At 40.4% G+C, this 24,331-nt stretch overlaps 1 protein-coding gene across 3 annotated transcripts in view; it reads right to left on the reverse strand.

The window, feature by feature from the left end:
- Positions 1 to 50: 50 nt before the first annotated feature.
- Positions 51 to 24,331, reverse strand: part of ERMP1 (endoplasmic reticulum metallopeptidase 1) — a 44,226-nt gene continuing 19,945 nt past the window's right edge. For all 3 annotated transcript variants that reach the window (XM_054032113.1, XM_054032112.1, XM_054032114.1), the window contains exons 5-15: positions 22,119 to 22,265; positions 19,784 to 19,876; positions 17,984 to 18,196; positions 16,443 to 16,663; positions 14,114 to 14,288; positions 12,675 to 12,865; positions 11,426 to 11,578; positions 5,669 to 5,871; positions 4,723 to 4,838; positions 4,053 to 4,216; positions 51 to 2,492 (exon numbers count right to left, since the gene is read on the reverse strand). In XM_054032113.1, coding sequence (XP_053888088.1) covers positions 2,328 to 2,492; positions 4,053 to 4,216; positions 4,723 to 4,838; positions 5,669 to 5,871; positions 11,426 to 11,578; positions 12,675 to 12,865; positions 14,114 to 14,288; positions 16,443 to 16,663; positions 17,984 to 18,196; positions 19,784 to 19,876; positions 22,119 to 22,265 — 1,841 coding nt within the window. In that variant the 3' untranslated portion in view covers positions 51 to 2,327. The remainder of the gene's footprint in view (positions 2,493 to 4,052; positions 4,217 to 4,722; positions 4,839 to 5,668; positions 5,872 to 11,425; positions 11,579 to 12,674; positions 12,866 to 14,113; positions 14,289 to 16,442; positions 16,664 to 17,983; positions 18,197 to 19,783; positions 19,877 to 22,118; positions 22,266 to 24,331) is intronic.

Here is a 24,331-nt window from a genome sequence, read left to right on the forward strand (position 1 = left end):
CAGGATCAGCATGTTATTAAGGCAGGAATTCACAATAACCAGACATCCCAGACAATTTAATTCTGCTATTTAATAAAGGGTGATCCTGAGTTAGCAACATCATTTTACTTTTTCTTACAGTAACAATACAGTTATTGCTTCAGTGAAGTTCCAGAAGTTATCTACATGCTGCACATTGATATTTTTCCCACTCCATGGACTCTTCTTGCACTTGTTTTTTTAAGTTTACAAGTTAGAGGCACAATAAAAATACCAATTTTGGGGAAGACACAGTGAATGATTCTGGTACAGCCTTAATCCTTCATCAGGCTTAACTGTGCCAACTCTAGTGTAAGTGCAGTACAAAATAGTGCATTTAATGAGACTTACCATACATTTAAGAAAGCTATTAAGACTCAGATTTCTGCAAAACTATTAGGATTGCTAATAGTACACCCCTATTTATAGCTAAATACTCTAAATGAATAGAGATAAGCACTGTACATGAAAGACCAGGTGCTATTGAGCCAACAGTGTTAGTCTGGTGGTTTTGTTTCCTTTATGCAATACACAAACCAAAATAATTAGATACTTTAATTGGTCTGAGAATCTCAGTCATGCAACACCCTACAAATGTACATAATATTCTGAATTGTTCCATGCTGGTTAAGTACACTCTAACTGAACAATTAAAAAAGTTAAGTCAATAAACCTGATCATGAGAACCCTCAGGGCCAACAAAGTCATGAGGAATGTCATCTTAAGCATTAATTTCTCACATACTGTGTAGATATCCACAACACTACAGCTTGTTTGCTTTAACTCCAGTGCATATAATTCGGCAATTTTTATTCAGGTGAACAAAGCACTAAGTTTACGCCATTATGCTAGAGAATGGGCAGCACAAACCGCTGGAATTAATTTGGAGAAGTTTCCCCACCTTACACACAGTTTAGGAAAACAAAATCAAAGATTCAATATTTTTTTTTTTGGTGGCTACATTTTTCTGGGGGGGGGTTTTCCAAAACACACAGCTAACTTAGGAGCACAAGTCCTGTTGACTTTAAATGGGAGCTGTGTTCCTAAATCACTTATGTGCTTTTGAAAATCCCACGCTGTAAGAAAGATTAAGAACAGTTCTCCATAAATGTCAGATGCTTCATGTGCTTTAAAAGTCTCTCTTCACAACAGTTACACAAATCCTTATGGAAAGCACTTTTTTTTTTAAACTAAACTAAACTAAACACTGAACCAAAGTAGTAATGAAGTGAAGTGAAATGAATTACTCTTAAACTAAGAAAGCCTACACAAAAGTACTTATCAAAAATATACATATACAAATAATCCAGTATGCTAAATAGAGATTTATAACCAACATCAATTTAGAAACTAGTAATCAAGCAGTTACAAGATGTCCATTCAAACGAAAAAAAAAAAGGCCAGAGAGTGTGACTCAGTGCTCTGATGTACACAACAATGCCACATGCTTGCATCTCATGCACGAGTCTAGTCTTCATGTTGATACTTGAAACAGGCTGCAAGATCCCAACAGGGAAATAAGTAGAAGACTGTAGGATTTGGTCAGACCTCCTCCACTCAACTCTTTACCACAATGACTTTTAACACAAGGACAGAGAAAGGACATGACCAATAAAAAAAAAAAAAACTTTAAAACAGAACAGTGGAGGACAGAGGAAAAAAAGTTGTTAATGATCGAAGTAACAGACTGATCACCAAATTCCATGCATGAAATTTCCAGTCTGAAATTTTCCAAGGACACAGCATAGCCTAAGTGACTACTACAAAACTGGTTTCATCCAGATGTCACAGTAATACTTACTCAGAAAAAGGCTTCTGCTCCATCACATACACGATCAAAAATCTTTTAGCCAAAACCTTATTTTATTTTAATAGGACAGATAGGAATAAGGGTTTGTAGATGATAGCATTCACATGTATTTAAAACCTAGGGCATATTTTACAACACTGTGGCAATTCCCTCACAGAGACCCTAATTTACAGGGCACAGAGGGCTATTCTATAACGTTACCTCCTCAAATGCAGTCTTCATGTTAGATCTACACTAGTCAAACTGCCATGTCAGTGCGAGAAACAGCTGAATTATAGTTGCATAAATATGGAGGCACTTCTCCCCCAGCCCAGCAGGGCAAGACCACCCACTCCCAGAGAAAGAGGACAGGAACCCTGCTTATCCTTTAAGCAGTCAAGCTACCACAGAAACAATCTTGTGCCCAAAATGTTTTTCACAGATTTGTAAAAACCATCTTGCACACCTTGCCAGAATGAACTCATTCATAATGAGAGTTGAATCTTCTGACACAGTGAGACTAAAAGACAAAGAGGTCATAGGTGCAGACCCAACCAGAAGGAAATGTCCAGTTTGGAAATCTCTCCATTAAGGCATACAGCTGAGGTGACTTTTGATCTTCCCCAAAGAAATAATGTGCTGCTATGGCGAGGGAAACCATTCCATCAGAGTGCTTTTCTGCAGCCTGAAAATGAGAAAAGGCAATGCCAAATTTACCAAGCATTATCTTCACCCTTGGCCTCTTCAAAGGTTCTAGATATTGTTCATTCCAGATACCCCTGCTGAGTCTTCCTACAAGCCAGCTAGTGTCCAGTATACTACCATCAGCCCCATGGTTCACTATTTTTAAAGTTAAAAGCCTTCTTAATGTCTGTTAAAATAGACCAGCAGTATTATCTAATGTGAAAGAAAATGGCTTTACCACCATGCAGAAGAGACTTTGCAGAATGGAGATCCCTGATTGATAGAAGAGAGAATCAATAGAAGTATTGGTATTGACCCAATATCCCAGCTGATCTGTATTCCATTGCACGTGTTCAATGCCATTTACTTAAGACTGCACACATTCAACTGTGCTCAGAACTTGGCCCATGTATCCTTGAAGAGGTCGGTATGATCAAATCTCCAATACACACAAGGAAGTGAATCTTCCTGCCTGAAGAGAATTACTGTGAAAAGCTTCCAAAGTCTGGGATGAATAGGGCTGATCCTTCACCTGTTGGATCAATCTACTTGTCAAGATTCTGATGGGCCCTGCAGCAGGCTCACTCATCACCAAACACCAGAGTTCCTCTCCTAGCAACTAAATGAAATTAGTTTACCTTCAGTTTACTATACAAAGGAGTTCAGCCCTCTGATCATAACTACCAAAGCGGGGCTACAAGTTTTGGGAGCTCTTCCCAACTCCTCAATCTCGCGTTTAGGTAACAAATAAAATTTCCTTGTCCATCTGGCAGAGCTCTAGTACAAAGCAGACTCCTGTTTGGCACAACTGGATGCAGGGCTGCTGGTGAGTATCTCTTTACTCCACTTTGGAAGATAATTTGGTAAGTGATCAGATCACCTTATCCAGGAATGAACCCTTGCTGAACCTGTATGTTTCTCTATAAAAATTTCCAAGGGAATCAGGCATCTTAAATTCCATGGCAATAAAAGCTTCAGGTATGCTGTGAATTATTTCTAGGAAACTTTAGGTAAGATGATGAGAGGTGACTACCCTGGTCCCATCAACATTCACCTTGGAAAAGAAACGGGGAATTGCTCAAAGGGGCACCTTAGAAGGGTAAAAGCATCCAAAAGACGTTTACTAAGCAAAGTCTGTAACTCCTTCCCTTTCTAAGGGGATAGATTTGCCACTTAAGAGTCCTAGTTTCCCAAAGCAAGTAAACAGAGTACATGGGGAGGAATTATTTAGACTACAACAAAACAGCTCTAATTAGGAGCAGTAAGATACTATTAAGAAAAGGTAAAATTGAGATAAATATAAAAAAATCCTAATGGCAAGACAGAAGACTGTAAAAGTGTCTATCAGAGGAAATAATGGAAGCCCCATCCCTCGGGTCATTTAAAATTTGACAAGAGAATGCACTTTTATATTTTTTACACAGAGAGGAACAGCCTTGTATCAGCCCACAGAGGACAGACTAAAAGACAAATTAAATCTCACCTCTAGCTTCTATTAATCTATGTAATAAAGCAAGTTGGGTTTATTTTTAAAGTTTTCTCAAACATTTTTCACCCTCACCTTCAACTCAATCCAGAAGCGCCATGCCACAGCCTGCAGTCCATGAGCGTAAAACACAAAATAATCCCCTCCTATATTAGCAACAGGAGTTCCATCTCCAAGAGACCAGCTGGACAGTGTTGACCCTTCATGAGGTCGAATGTACAGCGACATGTGACTGGGACCTACATCATCAGACAGGCAAATGTATTTGCAGAAGGAGGTGAAGAGAAATACATTTCTACTGCATTCTAGCTACTATGGGTTCTTCTGTGCCCCAATCAGCTGTTTAATTTCATTTTGTATGAGAGATTTAGCCTGTATGCTGCCAGTTGTCTCTCTCAATATGAGATACAGAACTAAGCAGCTCCCCTGTCTGTAGCAGAAGCCATAGCGGATCCTGTGCAGCGAGGGACAGAGTTATAAAATGGGCTTTAAAAGTTTCTAGCTAACAAAAGTCAATTGCTAATTCAAATGAGCCTTTAAGTTTACAATTGCAATATGGCCACAATTTTTCAAGTGCCTGGGTAGTTGAATTAGTTGATGCCAGGTTCCCAATTATGTATTAGTGCCAATCACTCCGCTATCCCAGGGATAGCATAGCCACTTTCAATACCAGAATTTAAGCTTATAATGAGCATAAAAAAAAAAAAATCACAAATCAGAGGCTGATAGACATATAGGCACTCACCTGATACTTCAAAGGTTAACTTTGTAGAATCCCAGGGCATTTGCTCTTTGGCCAGAAGTTTAAAGTGAACAGGGTTTGTGGGAGAAATTTCTGCAGCAGGAAGATACCAGTTCTTTCTACAATAAAAAGCATTTTTTAAGACCAACAAAAACACTCAGAAGTGCCGTATAGTGCTAAAAGATTATAGACTCTGGGCAAAATGCATGTCTTTGTAGAACAAGGCTGGGCGGCCTTGCTATTACAAAATGAAATATTCAAGTGCCATTCACCCTAGAGGTAAAGATTAATGCTTTCATACTCTGTGGCTATAATCAAAACATTTAAAAGGGACCCTCTGTGATCAGCAGGATTGCCTCCACCATGCCTTCATTCCTCACCTCATTCTCTTTGACCAAGCCACCTGTTAACTTACTTAAGATAAAACAAGCTAAAACAATAACCAAAGCAAGGAATTTTTAGATTTCCCAATTGCTAGATTTTGGGCGAACACGAGACCATGACATGAGTTATTAAATGTTTTCTCCTAAAGTTTCTGTGACAAAACACTTGCAGCCAGGGACATTATAATATGATGAAAAAGAAAGTCTTTCGCAGTGACAAAAACATTACAAAATGAGTTTTATTCTTCATCTTGTGCAAAGGTGTCTGATGCGTCTTGGAAATTAAGTTCCATGTGGTCCTACCCTGTTTCCCCGAAAATAAGACAGTGTCTTATATTAATTTTTGCTCCCAAAGATGCGCTAGGTCTTATTTTCAGGGGATGTCTTATTTTTCAGAAATGAAAAATGCCTTATTATCGGTGGATGCCTTATTATCGGGGAGGTCTTATTATCGGCGGGATGCCTTATATTACAACGAGAGGCAAAACTGTAAGTAGGCCTTATTTTCGGAGGATGTCTTATTTTCGGGGAAACAGGGTAACAGGCATTACTCAGAAGAAAGTTACCTGAGAAGAAAGTGCACAGGAAGAATCCAAGGAAAGCCACAGAGAGGGGCCTTGTCCTCACAATTAGTTTTGATAGTGTCATTGAGTTCAGGTATATGAGGAGTGATGTGAGATATTCCAGCATAGTCCAACCCATTAATCCATATTCCAGAGTCACTTTTTACCAAGTTTCCATGTAGGCCATAAAATCTTCTGCTCACGTGCTGGAAGAGTGAGGAACAAACAGAAAAACCATCAGGCATTTGGAATATTTTGTGCAACCTGATAAAGTCAGAACTGATTCTGAAATGCCCACCACTACCGCCCACGCATTTTTGGCATAGCGTAAGGTCTTCTATGGCAGTATTTTTCAAACCATAGGTCACGGCATGTATGGCGCTGGGTCGCCTTGGTCAGCACCACCGACCGGGACATTAAAAGGCCTGTCGGCAGTGCTGCCCAGCTAAGGCAGGTTAGTGCCTACCTTTTCTAACACGACGCTGTGCCCCAGAAGCAGCCAGCAGCTTCTAGGCAGGAGGGCCACAGGCCTCCGCATACTGCCCCTGCCCTGAGCCCCGGCTCTGCACTCCCATTGGCCAGCAACCAGCCAACGGGAACTGGGAGGGAGGGGAGAGGGAAGCGGAGCCGCTTGTGCGCCTCCGCCTATGAGCCTATGAGCCAAACCTGCTGCTGGCCGCTTACGGGGTACAGCGTGGTCCACGCCCGCACCCCAATCTCCTGCCCCAGTCCTGAGCCCCCCCAAACCTGGAACCCCTTCCTGCACCCCAAATCCCTCATCTCTAGGCCAGAGCCTGCACCCCCAGCCCAGAGCCCTGACCCCCTCTCACACCCCAACTCTCTGCCCCAGCCCTGAGCCCCTGCAAACCTGGAACCCCTCCTGCACCCCAAACCCCTCAGCCCAGAGCCCTGACCCCCTCCCGCACTGCAACCCCAATCCAGCCCTGAACAACCCCAAACCCAGAGCCCCTCCTGCACCCCAACCCCCTCATCCCCAGTCCAGAGCCTGACCCCTAACCCCCTGCCCAAGCCCTGAGCCCTCCAACCCCTCTTTCCCAGCTCCACCCCGCAGTCCTCACCCCAACCCTCTTCCCTAGCCCTGAGCCCCTCCCACACCCCAAACCTCTCATCCTCAGCTCCATTGGGTTGTGGGCATCAACAATTTTCTTCAACTCAGTCCCCAGGAAAAAAGTTTGAAAACCACTGTTCTGTGGCAGTGGTTCTCAACCAGGGGTCTGGGGCCCACTGGCGGTCCGTGAGCCGGTTTCAGGGGGTCCGCCAAGCAGGGCTGGCATTAGACCTGCTGGGGCCCAGGGCAGAAAGCCAAAGCCCCACCACCTGGGCCTGAACTCCAAGGCTCCAAATCCTGCCACCAGGGGCTGAAGCCGAGGCCTGAGCAACTTAGCTTCACAATGGCCCCTGTGATGTGGGGCGCTGGGCAATTGCCCTGCTTACTATCCTTTAACACTGGCCCTGGCTTTTATATGCAGAGAAACAGTTATTGTGGCACAGCGAGGTGGGCCGTGGAGTCTTTATAGCATGTTGGGGGGGGGCCTCAGGAAGAAAAAGTTTGAGAACCCCTGTTCCATGGTATGTTAGAAAATGTGTTTCTATCAAGATACTTGATGTTACCTGAGCCCCTGCACAGATTTGGCCACTAGATATTTCTTGTAGGACACAAATAGGCCATTCTTAAACATTAATGCTTATTGGACCTAGTACAGAGGTTGAACTCAAATAAAATAATTTTACAAGGCAAAGAAACTAAGCCCCACGCACTCAGGGAAGAAAGACTGCCCCCAGGTTGCACTTTCCAAATGTTTTACAAGAGGCACTTGCTACATCCTGTGAATAAGGTCAGTGTAGCCCAGTGACACTGGCAATAGTCCCAGAGATGTAATGTATAGTTTGCCTGACTGAAGCACTTAGGGTAAATAAAAACCTGAGGCTGGCCCACGCTAGGCGACTTGGGCTCGTGAGGCTCAGGCTAAGGGGCTGTTTCATTGCTGTGAAGATTTCCGGGCTCAGGTTGGAGTGTGTGCTCTAGGACATTACAGGGTGGGAGGGTCCCAGAGCCAGTGCTCCAACCCAAGCCCACAAGTCTACACAGCAATGAAACAGCTCTGCAGGCAGAGCCCCGTGAGCTTTAGTAAGCTAGCATGGACCAGTGGCAGGTGTCTAGTTGCTGTGTAGACAGAACCTTAGAGGGGAGATACTTTGAACTTGTCCAGAATGACCAGAGAGGCTGTACTGAGACTTTTAAATTGAGCCTAAGTTTCTAAGAACAGCTCAAGCATGGCAGAATGTAGAGGACTACTGAATTGGCTGTTATGGACGTCTACGCAGTTTTTAGCTCTAGTGACAGTAAACAGATACCTCCAGCTTGGGAAGGGAAAAGGCAGCAACAGACTTTGGAGAGCAGGAATTTAGGAGGAGTTTACAGAAAATTAACACTCAATTAATCTCCCTCTAAAGTACTGAGTCAACCCTGCTTTAGGCCTTCTTTACACAGGCACCTGGTACTACCAAACACCTTTCCCCCCCCCCACTCCCTATGGGCATTCTTATTCTAGTATTTTTAAAAGTGCCTTTTTTGGTTTAGGTTAAACCCCTTGCCAAACAAACTACCTCTACTTAGCTTAACAAAGTAGGTTATGAGGTGACTTGATTCTAGTCTATAAGTATCTACATGAGAAACTAATATTTGATAATGGATTCTTTAATCTAGCAGAGAAAGATATAAGATGATCCAATGTCTGAAAGTTGAAGCTGGACAAATTCAGACAGGAAATAAGGCATGCATTTTTAAGTGAGGATAATGAGCCATTGGAACAATTTACCAAGGGTCATGGTGGATTCTCCATCACTGTCAATTTTTAAATCAAGATTAGACTTTTTCTAAAAGATGTGCTGTAGGAATTTTGGGGGGGGAAGTTCTATGGCCTGTGTCATACAGGCGATCAGACTAGATGGTCACAATATTTCCTTCTGGCCTTGGAATTTATTAATCTACATAAACTAAACTGAAAAACACAAAAGTAGTGGACAAGAGTGTCCAAATGGAGCATTATACCAGTTTAATAATTCACACCTTAGATTATACCAAAAAGACTTTCCAATATAGACAAGGCCTAAGTGTGAATCACGTATTCCAAAAATCTAGGAATTCCAAACCCAGTACTTATACATTTTTCATACATCTTTCCTGGGTGACTTTTAAATGGAGGTTACCTACCTGTAACTGGAGTTCTTTGAGATGGTGTGGTCCCTATCCGTATTCCACACATGGGATATGCATGCACGTGAATAACCTGCATTTCTTCTTTGAGTGAGGTCCCTATGCATTCCACACATAGGAGATTAACAAGCAGTAGTCAAACAGGTGGCAGGTGGAGAGAATGCAGAAGTGACAGCTAACTGCAGTACTGCTGTCCCCCCAGCCATATACACAGCTGATGACTGTATCAGTGCGTAATGTCTCGTGAAGGTATACAAAGAGCTCCAAGTAGCTGCCCTACATATCTCTAGAATGGGTATGTCTCTCAGAGATGCAGCTGAAGTAACTTGCCCCCTTGTGCAATGTGCTGCTACCCATAATGGCTAGATGGTAACAAAGGGTAATATAACCTGAGATCCATTTTAAAAGTCTCTGCACCAATATAGATTGACTTCTTGATTGCTCTGCTATGGAAACAGTTTAGATGTCTTTTTAATGTCCTTTGTTATTTTCAGATAAAAGACCAAAGCCCTCCAGACATCCAGAGAATACAGTCTTCTCTTCTGAGACATGTGGTTTAGGAAAAAATACAGGTAGGTGGATGACCTATGAAACTCAAACAACCCAAATTGGGGGCATAACAAGATCTTTTCTTTATAGAAAGCAGTATATGGGGGGCCTGCCATAAGTGCTCCCAGTTCATTGACTCTTCTGGCCGACGTTTTAGCTATCAGAAAGACCACCTTCATGGATAGATGCATGTGGCCAGCAGTTCAAAGGGAGTCTTACTGAGTGATGATAGAACATAACTGAGGTCACATTGAGGTTTGATCTTCACCACTGGGGGAAAGGATCTGAGAATCTCATTCAAAAATCTAGCTGAGAGAGAGTGCATGAAGATCAGACGATTATTAAGTGGAGAATGGAAAGTGCAGCTTGTGGCTAAATGCACCACAGGGAACCAAACGCAAGACCTGAAGACTTGGGGTAAGTGTACACTCTAAGATAGCAGGGATTCCTGCAGAATCTGAACGCAAATTGCGTTGATGAGCTCAAGCGGAGAAATGCTTGCAGTTAGGTGAATAACAGCTTATTGCAGAATCTCGTCTCCTTTGGCTAAAGATAGATTGCACCCTCTTGAAACGTAAGCATTCTATCTTTGATGCCCAGCCCAATACCAGTCTCTGAGTTGCACCAGCCCTGGACTGGGATGTGAGATCTTGCCCCCGTGTCATGTTAGAAGATCTTGCAACATGCTTTTGAACAGATCCCAAACATCTTTTTATTTACTTATCATCATTATTGTTGTTTTTGATTATTATTTTCTCTGGAGTCTGGACCTTGACTATACCTTGCCCAAGAAATTTGGACCTTGACAAAAAATAATTGACTACCCCCAATTATGCTATACTATACTATAAAAGCTACTAAAGAAACTAGTTGTATACAATTCTGACAGGAATGGTGCAGTAAAAAAAGACTGCGGACATTGAAGATTCTGACTCAGACCATGCGGTGGTCAGAAGGAACTGGAGAGGTGTCAGCCCGCATCTCCCTTTACGCCGTTGGTGGGGAGCACGTGAACTATGGCACGTGTGGGCTAATGGAAACTGCTTGCAAGAAATTCCGGACTCAGACACATGGATGTCCAACATGTGGGAAACACATAGGCACCATCGCTCAAAGAAGAACAAGTTGTCAGGAGCAAAATCAATGACCCCAGTTTCCAAATTACTGCCACTACCGACTAATCTACCAAGAAGGTAATTCCAGTACATAATACCCGGATATCATTGATAAACAGGACTGGTTGTCTTTTACGTTATTAATAAATTTTCTTCAAGTAAGATCTCTCAACTGGAGATTAGCAGAGAAAGAGGCTCCAAGCCAACTACAACAAGACAATTTGCCTTTATTTTATACACTTCTTGTTTTTACACTTTGTGTTGTTCCAAAGTCTGGTAAGACTTTTAGCTATTGCAAAGCTACACTTGTCACTCCACCCACTCTTCGCACATACATATGCACTCTAAAAATAACTGGGGAAGGCAAATCATTCCACTGCTAAAAAGAGATTCACCCACTATCCTTTCAAGTTGACCACAGCACTCCAGCAAAATCAGTATATACAGAGTGCAGCTGAGTGAGCCTCCACACAAAGTAGACGGACCGTTCCACAAGGATCAAAAGAGAGACAGTCTGCCTAGCTCCCTGCACGCTACTTCTAAGAATAATGTTTGTTAGAACAAATATGTGTAAGTATTTAAACATGTTTATTGAGCCAAATTCATTCCTGGTGTAACCAAACAGAAGTCAGGGAAGAGTGTGGCCCATCGTGAGCAATGAAAACAAAAAAAGTTACAATAATCTCAAGCAGTTACATTTTTTTAACTGTCTGGGAATGAACAATCCTCTTATGAATTGTCCTGTATCCAAGGATAAAATGCCCTTCTTTGAAGGGGGAAAAGGAAGGTTGAAGAGAGAAACATCAGTTCAAAAAAACAAGAAGATGTAGGCTATATATTATGTAAGGTTTTTCTTACCTGGAGAAAGACTCGCTTAGGCTTTGGATTAGCAGAATCAGAACTGTATGGGAAGAATACTCCACTGCAAACAAGAATTAGTGTAACTCCAAACACTGTAGTTAAAGTTATCAGTGTCTTCTTTGTACTTTTGGCAAGATAGATGAAGTTAAGCTACAGAATAAAAATATCAGGCACTAGTTATGAAATTACTGCACTGAGTAGCAAAAGATAGTGTTAGTGTATTTCTAAAGACCTAATTTATGGAATGCAGAGGACATTTTAAAATGTGATTATCTTCACAAGTGTTATTTAATTTGATGCAAGAGACATTAAGTCATGCAATCTTAAATAACCAATATGCTAGATCTATGTGCAGACTTCCTAGAGTTTTAAGAAAGCACACATTGTTTTTTAAAATGTTCATTAGCAAATGGTACCTGATTATTTTTAATTGGAGGCCTGTGTGAGGGCACATTGTTAAAAACAGTGCTGAAACGTGTCGTTATTTATATATTGTTCAGATCAATTTATACTCAATGCCACATTCTTCCTAAATTACACTAAAGTCCTAATTACCCTCCAGAATTAAAATATCTCAAGAAAGTTAAATTATGTTTTTCAATTGAGGATAGTCTTCCCTTGCACTGATCTCTGTACCTCCATACTAAAGCAGATATATTCTTGTGTTCTGTCCAAATGGGTTTTCTTCAACTAACAATGTATTGTTTACCGCATTTAAACTCTCTCCTATACAATGGCTCAGTTTAATCTCATCATGAATGCAAAACAATCATCCTGAATACAGGAAGGGAAGTTTACAATGGGATGAACCCCCATTTTCATAGACAGCAGGTTACTTCAGTACATTTTTTGGGTCAATTTTCTCCTAGTCCTCTCAGGGACTCCTTCACCAATAGGGGAAAGCCACTGAACTTCCCCATCAGCATCTCATTTTCATATCATGTATAAATCCAACTCTATAGTCAGATACTGGGCAAAATTCAACCCTGTATCATGCACAACTCCAACCAACTTCACTGAGAGGAGCACACCACTATTTGAAGATAGAATTTGGCTTTCAAGTATCCACAAACAGCATCTCTAAAGAGTCTAGTTTAATTTTAATGTACTGATTTAGCTACTTTTATGGGAGTTCCTTGTGATAAGCTAGCTTTTTAGCCTACAATTAAACCACCATTAATTTCAAATATTCTTTTAAAAAAGTAGCTCAGTATATGGATTACAAGGTTTTAAAAAACCTCCTTACAAAATAGGAAGATAGAATTACGGTGCTGCTAAGGATAAAGGCTGCCAGCACTACATCAGGTGGAATTTCTGTACCACTTCGACCCATGATGGGAATGAACAGTTCAAATATTGTCCAGGTGAGGTACATTATATAGAGGTATGGAATAAACATTCCCAGCATGTAAATTATGACAAATCTTATTGTGGCACCTACAGGAGAGAGGAAAAAAAAAAGTAAGCATGATATTCTGTAGCCTGTAAGATACAGAATTTACAGTTTTAATTAGTTACTGTATACAATATCAAGGGACAAATACAAGCTATTTCCAAGGGCGAGGTCCAGCTACATGGACAGAAGGCTCCATCTGGTACAGACCATGCCAATGCAAGACATTTTTAAAGCCACATAATACTATACTTGTATTGTGAAAAAAGCTCAATATCTGTGTCTAACTATGTCACTGGTTTAGGTCCCATCTTTCATCTAAATACACCTCTACCCCAATATAACGTGGCCCAATAGAACATGAATTCGGATAGAATGCAGTAAAGCAGCGCTCCGGGGGGCGGGGCTTCGCACTCCGGCGGATCAAAGCAAGTTTGATATAACGCGGTTTCACCTATAATGCAGTAAGATTTTTTGGCTCCAGAGGACAGCGTTATATCGGGGTAGAGGTGTATTTGAACAATGATCATAACTGAACACACTGATAATTTGCCCCACTGAGTCTATACTGATATATATCATACTAGTCGCCAAAAGCCAAGGCTCTCTCAGATGGGTGTAGCATTTGGGCCAAATAATCCACATCTCCTCCCTCAAATGGACAAAGAAATTGTTGCATGCAAATTAGTTGTAAAGTAAGGGTGGTGACAGGTTGAGTTACCTCTCATATCACAATGGTCTATGACTCTTGTCTTGGCCTAGACATGTAGTCATGGTGTAGCCGTACACCAAACAGGTGTAATTCGTAAAGTCAAAATAGCTGAGAACTTAGAAAGTGGATGGTAACAGACTGCAAAATCTAGTGATCATTGAACCTGGTGATATTCTGAACAAAGAGATATGCTTGTTGCTGTTTCCATAGCTTCACACTGACTCAGACATTCTAGGCTTCAGGGTGACAATACTGGAATATTATATATAGAGCCCTGCAAATCCATGGATATCCGCTTTGTATCTGTGGATATCTGCGTCTGCGGAGGCAGATATCCATGGACCATTTTTGTGGATCGCGGATTGGATGCAGACACAAATTTTGTATCCACACAGCGCTCTAATTATATAGATGACTCAAGCCACTCCTACATATCTGCTCTATTCTTAAAAGCTGCCTTTCTGTCAAGGTTATAGTTATTCCTAACAAAAATGCTACTGGCTTTCTTAAGTCAGAATAATTCAGAGCTCAGAGAAGTTATTTTTGTTTAAAGCTCCCAGGTTGTCAAATACATTTTTACCTTTTTGTTTGAATTCTCTATAGGTCAAAAGCTTTGTGAGTAAAGGAAACGCTACCCACATTGCACAGATGAATGCTGAGCAAAGGCCTAGCTGAGTGATTAGAACCAATGCAATAGACCAAACAAGAAGTGAGACATCAAAGAACATCTCCCCCAGGAACTGCTCATTTCTATTCTGTAAAGAAAAAATACAGAATTAGCCTGCTTTGTGATCAGTATATATCAGATCTCTTAAGGCCACTATTGCAAATTTCTGTTGCTTATACACAGCTAAAGTTTTGTTTGGTCACCATCTATCCTTTTATAAACACTGCCACACCAATTTCTTTCCCTTTATGGAGCTATACAATTAGATGCTACATCAGAGCGGATTCAAAAAAAGTAGTTTAACAGGAGATTAGTTTGGAAGTTGGAGGGAAGAAAGAGAGAATTAAAGGAAAAGGGAGGCAACATTTTCTAGATGTATGTTTTATGCACATTGCTTTTTACTTTCCTATATAGCAAATGGTTTGTCCAAATGTGGGGGTTATTTTTTTTTCCCCCCAAAGGAAGCACCAGGGTCCACAGGCAAGATTAGGCACATTTTTAACACTGGTTAGCAATGTTACTGAAAACATGTGGTAAGGGATTTCACCTTCACCAGGTCAAGTTTGTTAATTTTTAGTACTAGAAACCATTTCATCTTTATTTCTCTTGTAACCATTTCTGATTTTAATATCTTATACTTGTACTCACTTAAATCCTATCTTCTTGTATTTAAATAAACTTGTTTTAGTCTTTAATCAAAACTAATCCAGTGTTGTAGTTAAACTGGACTGTGAGATAACTCCATTTAAACTACCAGGGCTGTTGGATATCGATCCCCTTAGAGGGGCAACAGACCTAAAATATCTGAGCTGTCCAGGAGAGGGTTGGACAGTGCAGAACATACATTTTGAGGGAAAATTTGGGATTGGGAGTGCGTTGAGGTCACCATGCAAGTGGTAACCCAGGCTGGTGGAAACCAGAGTGTGACTGAAGCACGTATAGCTGCAGCCTGCCAGCAGACGCTCAGGGTGTGACCTGCATACTGTTTTGTTGTTTATTGAGGAGCCAAAGTTGCAAGTTATGGCAGCAAAGCACTGCGAGGCACCCCAGATTGCAGGACAAAGGTGACACAGCCCTTCAATGTCTGGATTGCATCCCGGAACGTCACAGCAACATGATGGCAAATGAAATTCAATGTCAATAATGCAAAGTAATGCACACAGGAGGTGAAAACGTAAACTACCGATACACCTTACAGGGTTCTAAATTAACTACATTAACTCAAGAAAGGGACCTGGATGTCACTGTAGATAGCTCAATGAAGACCTCTACTCAATGTGCAGCTGTGGTCAAAAAAGCAAATAAGAAATTAGGATGCATAAGGAATGGGATGAACAACATGGAAATTATAATGCCATTATATAAATCAATGGTATGGCCTCACCTAGAATACTGTACGCAGTACTCAAAATGGAAAGTGCAGAATTAGAAATTCACAGAAGAGCAACAAGAGAATGATCAAAGCCAGGGAAAAACTCATATGACGAGATTGAAAAGACTGGGATTGTTATTTAAGAAAGGAGACAAATAAGAGGGAATATGATAAAAGTATATAAATTAATGAATAGTATACAGAAGGCAGACTGGGAACGTCTGTTCTCTCAGCCTTATAACACAAGACTAAGGGGGCATTTAATAAAATTTAAAAGGTGGAAAATTCAAAACAAATAAAAGGGACCATTTTTCCACACAGCCTCTGATTAATCTGAGGAACTAATTCCCACAGGCAGTTATCTGAAGCCAAAAAACGTAACAAGCTTCAAAGAATGACTGAATAACTACATAGATAAAGAATATGCAGAGTCACCATAATTAGTGATAACAAGAATGTTGAAACCTCATGCTTCAGGGTTAAACCAATTTAACTACTAGAGACCAGGATGAGACCTAATGTGGAGGAATTATCTTAAATTATCCTACCATGCAGTTCTTCCCCTTTCTTCTGAAGCATCTGGTATTGGTCACTGTCAGACACAATATTCTGGACTAGATGGGTCTAGGGACTGATCCAGTTTGATAATATGTTTAAAAATATTAAACTTAACACCCCCAAGAGATGTCTTTTAAATACGTTTGACAAAGATACAAATCTTCATGAAGCTTATGAGCCAACTGAACTGATGGACTTTCAAGAAGTCAACACTTGTCACAGTTCAGATTATTAAATCCCTGTTCATCAGTAATGATCTAATTTTTCTACTCCATGTCACCAAGTAGTAAACTACAAAGAATCAGCTCTTACCTTATAATAGAACTTTTTGGCTAACGTGTGCACGAGGATTAGTTTAGCCGCAGCTGCAGTTCCATACAAGAAGATGGAGACATAGAAGTGGTTATACCAAGAAAGAGATCGTCCGATGAGAGAGATGAACACTGCCACAATAAGGACAGTCACTAATGTGGAGAACCAACTCAACAGTGTGAAGCTAAATGCAACGGAGAGCTCCTTCATGGAGTTAATAGCTAAGGAAGAGAGAAAAAATAGTAAACTCAAATGCAATGGGCCATTTTATTAGCTACATTTTGCAGTTAGGGTGCTATACTGGGACTAAAATTACAACAATGATCACCTTGCTCATTAAAGCAATTAAATAAGATGCAATGTAGGTGTAGGGGTCTCCTGTTGAAGATTCCTTCACAGAATCAGGGCCTAAGCTATCCAGCCCATGCCCTTATCACTACAAGTTCCTTTCTTACTGAACTAGTGATTTGTCCAGGGCATTTCCCTTGAGAGATTATCCCACAGCTTAGGAAACTTCAGGAAAGATTTTGTTTTTTAAGGATTCCAGTTTATGTTTTCCCAGAGAAAGAAGGTAGTTTCCATGGGTTTGGTTTTGTTTATAAAGTTTTGAAAAAGTATTGCTTTATTAAGTTATATTATTATATAATTATTAGTTCTGTGCTTGTTCTCCCCTCCCAATAATTAAAGGAGGCTTAATTGCAGGGCATTTGGGATCAGGAAGGAATTTTCCCCCAGGTCAGATTGGCTGAGACCCTGGGGGGTGGGGGTGTGTGCGGGTTCCACCTTTCTCTGCAGCATGTGCCATGGGTCACTTGCAGGTTTAAACTAGTGTAAATGGTGGATTCTCTGTAACTTGAAGTCTTTAAACCATGATTTGAGGTCTTCAGTAACTCAGCCAGGGTTTAGGGGTCTATTTCAGGAGTGGGTGAGATTCTGTGGCCTGCAATGTGCAGGAGGTCAGACTAGATGATCATGATGGTCCCTTCTGACCTTAAAGTCTATGAGTCTATTTAGCCTACATGGACAAGGTCCTTTCAATAACTTTCAGTACCCTTTTTCCTTTTAAAGACTGTTTTATTATTTGCTGCTGTATATTGACAAATTTATATGTAAAAAGATACCCCTTTTCTTAAAAAAATAAAAATAAAAAAGAAGAAGGAAAAGGAAAAAGCCCTACCCGTTACTAAAACTAACAAACTGGACACTGAGTAATTTTGAAATAATTTCAGGTGGTTGTTTTTAACTTTTAAAAAATGCCACTGAAATTTTCATGAAAAGCTGAGCTACAACACATTCTTGATTTTGGGCCTGTGAGGATATCCCTTTATCACTGTAGTCATTTCATGCTCGAGTGACTTAATACAATGAGCTCCAAAGCAACTGACACAAGCCACTGAGTACACAGTATCCATTTTAAAGTTCATCTATGCAAGTAATTGCATAATCTGCTGATAATTTCCTATCATATTAGCTTCTGTTTATTTAAAAACTTACCAAGTTCCTCCTGTTCAGAAAAATCACATTGTCTTAGCTGGACTTACCCCTGTTTCTGGGCTGTAATATTTTTTTTCCTAGATAAAGGACAGTGACTGCAGTTATTATATAGTTCATGATGGTGCCAACACGAGCAGGGTAGGCCAGGACAAACAGACCAAACACATCAAAGAAGACCACATTTCCATGCCGATAGTCAAAAGATTTGGCCAATTTATCTGATGTTGCTAAGTATTTTAGCATTCCTAAAATATTGTCACCTGTTTAAGGGGGAAAAAAGACAATATGAAAATAGGAAAGACAAGTGCATAGTTCTATATATAGATGTTATAAAAAAAGAAAAATATTACATCCTAAAATTATACTTCTACATCACATTAGAAATTTGTTTAATTAATCTTTTAGCTATCATTTCATATTTGATTACACACAATGCAAAATATTCTTCTAAACCAGGACTTCTCAAACTTCACCGCGACCCCCTTCTGACAACAAAAATTACTACTCAACCCCAGGAGGGGGGACTGAAGCTTAAGTCCACCTGACTCCCATTGCCCCAGGTGGGGCGCCAAACCCTCATTGCCCTGGGTAGGGGTCAAAGCCAAAGCCCAAGGGTTTCAGCTCCAGTCAGGGGGCCTGTAACCTGAGCCCTGTTGCCCAGGGCTGAATGCTTCGGCTTCGGCCCCGGGCATAGGGGTTTGGGCTTCAGCCCTGAGCCCCAGCAAGTATAAACCAACTCTGGCAATCCCATTAAAATTGGGTTACAACCCACTTTGGGGTCCTGACCCACAGTTTGAGAACCACTGTTCTAAACCTACATAGTGACCCTTGATATAAAAATCCTTGGGAACCAAGCTCTAAGCAGTGAACTGCTTTTTCTGTAACAAAATTATCAAAATGAGGAGCATCAGCTTTACAACAGGGATAGGGGAAAAAAACAGAAGTACACTAGGGCATCTTGCAACTGTATTACTTTAAAAAAAAATTAAAACTGATCTCCATGAAAGTTATTCACAGAACTCTGCTGCTGACCCAATTTCTTCAACTAAAACTGAACAAATATTAGCTATATAATTTGGTCATGACTACAAGAGGACAACTGTTGCCTGAGTGCCTATAAAAAGATTGAGAAACAAGCCTGGAAAGAGTAACGCTGATTTAATTCTGCCAGTCAAAGAAAGAAGACACTAATTTTGTTAATATTCCTGGTGGTGGCTAGCACACACTTTTGAGTGTTGTGGTTTTTCAAAAAAATCTATTAATAATTACTTTTACAGATTCTCTACTTAAGAGTAAATTTAGTACTTATAAAAAGGTGAAATATTGACCGATCTGGAAAGTGAATTCTCCTCTTTATCCATGGAAATAATAAAATATGGGCTGTGGCAGCAGCAGAAGCTTGCCCAGACTGTCCTGCCATTTTGGTTCTGCCCTGGTTTGGGAAGGACCAATTCTAGAGGCGATTCAGTCTCCATGCCACCCATTTAACTCTCAGTCTCCTTGTGGAGAATATTAAACAAGGATGCAAAGTATTGTGGATATTTGCCTATAGGAAAATGGCCAGAGGTAGATCTTTGAACAGTCCTCAGATGGCGATGAATTTGGTCACCACTGGCCTGGCCAGATTTCAATCTGAAAGAGGCACCAGAGATTGTTACAAATCACCTGCTGCTGAATTCTGAGAAGTTTTATTTCTTTTGAGATTTACCAATGTTTAGATTATGCATCACTAATCGTTAAGAAATTTCCAATTTATAGGGGCTACAATAAGGATTAGTAGGAAAAGGAAGCAATTTCCAGTTAGCCACATTCTTTATCAAATTTTTGATGGAAGTCTGAATACCAACCTGCTCTCTGAATTGAATCCGTTAGAATTCTGTCTGGTGTGTCATATTTTGTATGGTAAATGTAGCCATTTTCAATGAAAGCCAAGTCTATTCCTATGAAGATAGAAAAGGACTATGATTAAAGTTACCTAAACCTAATCAAACACTTGAAAGCTTTCAGAACATTTTACAAAATAGTTTTGTTCTACCAATGTAACCCAACACTCACTTTTGACTAGTATGACTTGAACAGCTTATTACATGTAGTAAGACTGCTTAAGAACCAATTTTGTAACAGAACATGGACTGTTTAATTTCTTTAAAGAATATTTAATTAAAGGTATATGAAAATATTTGGTCCTTCTGTATTTTACTGCCATGCCTGCTCTTTATACACACAACTTCCCTCTATGTAGAAAGTCATGCCTATACCAATATTCTGATCACCTGATTCTAATGAGGCTAGCCTCTAGCTTCCAAGGACAGCATAAGCCCCCTATCACCTTCCATAGTTTATTTGGTGACTGGTTGTCTGCCTGAAGCAGTGGAATATCACTCTTACCAGCCAACAGCCAAATTCCAAATTTTGTGCTTCCCCAACATCATCGCTAAAGATTCAGTGTGGTTCTACACAGAAAAGCAACTAGAAAATGTAATCCTGAGATTGCATGACTACCACCACTTAACAATTTTGTGTGGTCACCTTACAGGTAAAAAGAGATTTTTTTGTAATTGCCAGTCCTGCAAAGTCTACCTGGGCTCCAAGAATCAAGCTTTCCTTCCCATGAATCACCACTAGCAGAGGTTCTGCAAGCCAAATGATGCCTTCAGTGTACCCCTGTGCAATTCATAGTGTGTACGCTCACAGTAGTACCTGCATACTTAGTGCTGTCACTGATTTTGTATCGATGTAGCTGATCAAAACAAGCAATTCTGTTGGTGCACAAGAATGAATAGAATCCATTTCTCAAACACAGCTGTTTTCGCTCTGCATGGCTATCAGAAGAAAGGCAATAAAAACTCATTTGCCACCTAATAAGAGCAGATACGTTTCCAAACACAGATGGACCCAAATTAGCTACATCAGACGTTACTATTCTTACACAATCCATTTTGAGATTAGAAGTGTGCTTTAGAACAGTTCAGAGCACGCAGTACAGTACTTTGTTTTAGCCATGTCCTTACGCGTCACTCTGTGCAGACCACTTTTCTAGAGACCAAATACCTCAATGTTCATTCAAAGCTAGATATATTAAAATACCTTAAATCCTCCTCCTCCTATAGAAATCTATTTTCCTTTAGCATTTGTGCCAAATGAGATGTCATTTTGTGCTGTCTTCTCCAATTAAACCACCCATTATTTAAGTTGTTAAGAAAAAGGGATTAGTGTGAATTGTAAACGAAGGAGTCAAAAGTCCCCATTCCTGACCATCTGGAGCATGACTACTGCAATGAAAGTAGTAAGATTGCAGCCATAACAGTTACAAATCTAAAAGTGATGCTTCTTTTTCCCCGTCTATTCCTTACATACATAATTTTTCTTTTAATTCTTGGTTCCAAGTGGGGTTTCTTCCCCCACTTTGAATTTAAATGCTTTAAATGTAACTACGCTATAATATATATTTGATTTCCAAGAGATTTTCCTGATTTTAAGTAAGTAATTTCCCCCCTGTGGTTGCCCCCTGTAATAGGCTCTCTTTCTCCCTGGGGGACCCATTGGTTTTATTAACACTGGTTGCAAAAACTGCCATTGCCAACTCATATGCCAGAAATGAGCAAGTTTCTGTAGCCCATATACCTGGATTGCAAGGTGACAAGAGTAGCAGCTTTCCATAACCTATACATGTGAGGTGGTATTAACCTCAGCTATAATGTGATACTGTGATCAATGCTGTCATAGAGGAAAGCATTTTATACTTTCAAACCTGCTGTACTTTGACAATGTGATCCCTTTTCGGTTTAATTAAGATCAACTGTAGTTCGCTATATTAATCCACAACTTAAAAGTCTGAGAATTTTCAGTGTGCCATGGCATTTAGCACTAGTGTGCTAGAAATCAGGGGGCTGACAGAGAATGAAGACACACAGACAGGAGAACACTCAGGACCCTGAGTGTATGCACCTAGTCAGTGTGGGACACCAAAAACCATGAGGGTTATTTTCCTAGGGGAGAAACACAATATGTTCCTCCTAAACTTAAGCAGATACCAAGTCAAGTTTCAGTTTGGAGTTCATGGCCTAGAGCCCAAACCCTAAAACCGTTACATGAGTGAGCATTTACAGGATTGTCCCCTTGTTATAAATCTAGATAAGGGTTAAATAATGCCCCCCATTGACAGGTTTTCTGATAACATACCTGGAATATTCCCGAAGTCCCTGTAGATACGGAAGTCTGTATCTGCAGGGATAATTCCACTCTGAAACACTTCCTGTGCCACTACAGAGGCAAAGGGATGCTTGGCTGCAAAGACATATGCTTGTACCAACCAAGGATTTTCAGGCCCTGCCAATAGAGAGTAAGAGATTTACAAAAACTGGAGAATCGTATACAAGATCAAAACTAAAGGAGTGAAGGCTGCTAAGAGGAAGCATCACTGGGCTTAAATATCTGATTCCTGGGAAACATCTTAATTAAGTGCATCTTGTAAGCAGGTCTACCTGATATGAAGGAGTAGATTCTGAACCCACCTACCCCAAAATAAAGCAAATACTCAAGGAAGGACTAGGCACATTCAATTACATCTAGACAGTCTCTGGATTAAGTATCAGTGTTCACCCATAAAAACAGACCTGAATGGAAAACTGTTTTCTTCTGTGTTTCCACAGTTTCTCCCTTAAATAAGTTTCATGCTGCTCCTTAGCTAATATCTCAAATATGTTGCTGTGTGAGAGCATAAGATTGAGAATAAGGATTGTAAACCAGATTAGAAGTGGACAGGAAGAAAGAGGAAACTGAAGTTTTATCAGGATCATATCTATATCATGTTGAGTTTGAGAGCCATGACCTCTATGATTAAAAAAACTGACTTGTAGGGTTTTTCATGCCATTGTCCTTCATTCCAACCAGCCCACTTCTTAGTGCATTCATTTACTAATAATTCTCTATACATCCAGCATAATGGAATATTAGTAACTAAGAAGAGGTCATGAAAAATATGGGAAATTTCTCTATTTTTAAAAAATTAATACAAAAGTGATCAGGGAAATGGAGTCATACATTTTTTTGGCCACAGGGTCTGAAGGGGCTAATTTCTATCATAGGGCAGAGGGAAAGTAATGAAGTGGCTGCGTGTGCATCAGTAGGCATATGCATGATCAAGCAAGAACCATCAACATATGGATGGTGTTACTGTGGAGGTATAATGGAAGACCAACAGCCGACTTCAACTTTTAATGACTGCCAGCCAAGGCAGGCTGAACATGTGAAAGAAGTGTGACTGGAGCTTGAAACAAAGAACTGAGATGTTAGACTATAATAAGAATGCTGCTGCCCAGTGCAGTAGAGAGTGAAATCCCGGATGTTTGGGCAAGACATGCACTGTGTGCTGCAGCACACACATGTAGGTAGGCTTTGCTTTATCATTCTAATCTAAGGACCTAAATATTATATTACAGTTGACTAATAAATGATATCTTGTTTTGAAACGGCTGTCCTGTGTTGCTGCAAACATTTGCTAGTTGCACACCTCCCAAGAGGGCAAGTCTCCAGTAGGGGTTTGAGCTCTTTTGGACCTGCTGAAGGAGCCATGGTGAGAAAAAGAGGTGTTGAAGTCAGGGACCCAGTCTTGAAGTAGCTGAGTGGCAGGGCTGTCCTCTGTAAAAAGGGGAGGCCTAGGGAAAAGACAATTACACTCCCAGAGACACCATATAAAGGCTGGTTGGCGGCATAGAGTCCTTTGTGGATCCATGACACATGATTATCAATTTTATTGTAAATCCTTCCCTTATCTCCTAATTTCTTAAGGGAAATTTATATGCTTTTATGACCTTCTCATTTTTAAACTAAAATGTTTCCCATGACAAGCAACCAGCCTTAATCACAACTGTATCAATGATTAGATACAATGATTATAGGTTCAACATAAAAACAATAAGGTAGATCTTGTTTGGATTACTGCACATCTCCAGTTCACAATGCTCAAATCCCATTTTCCCATGCAACAAACACTAATCTCAGTGTTTAAAAACAAGTTAAAGCCCGTTCATCGTGAGAGATTAAAGTCAATCTCAAACTGTTTGAAAACTGTGAGGATTTAACATAAGATCGCTAATGTCATTCAGTAAATCTCTTAAGACATCACCATACAAAAGATTCAAGTAGTACACAAGTCTTTACCTGTGACATTATTACAAACAAGGATTTTTCGAATTGCATGTTTAATTTATTTTTCACTATTTAAACCATTTTTACTTTTTATACTTTGTTCATTTTGGACACTGGAAATAAGCTAGCATGGTGTCCTATGTTTTAGCAAAGCACCTAGCCCATTTTAGCCCAGCACTGAGCACAGCTTAGGAAGGAAGTCAGCCAAGGTGACTTTAAGCCTAGTGTTACCAATCCTCCAGGAT

The sequence above is a fragment of the Malaclemys terrapin genome, chromosome 6 (assembly GCF_027887155.1).
Source record: "Malaclemys terrapin pileata isolate rMalTer1 chromosome 6, rMalTer1.hap1, whole genome shotgun sequence".
NCBI classification, from domain to species: Eukaryota; Metazoa; Chordata; order Testudines; family Emydidae; genus Malaclemys; species Malaclemys terrapin.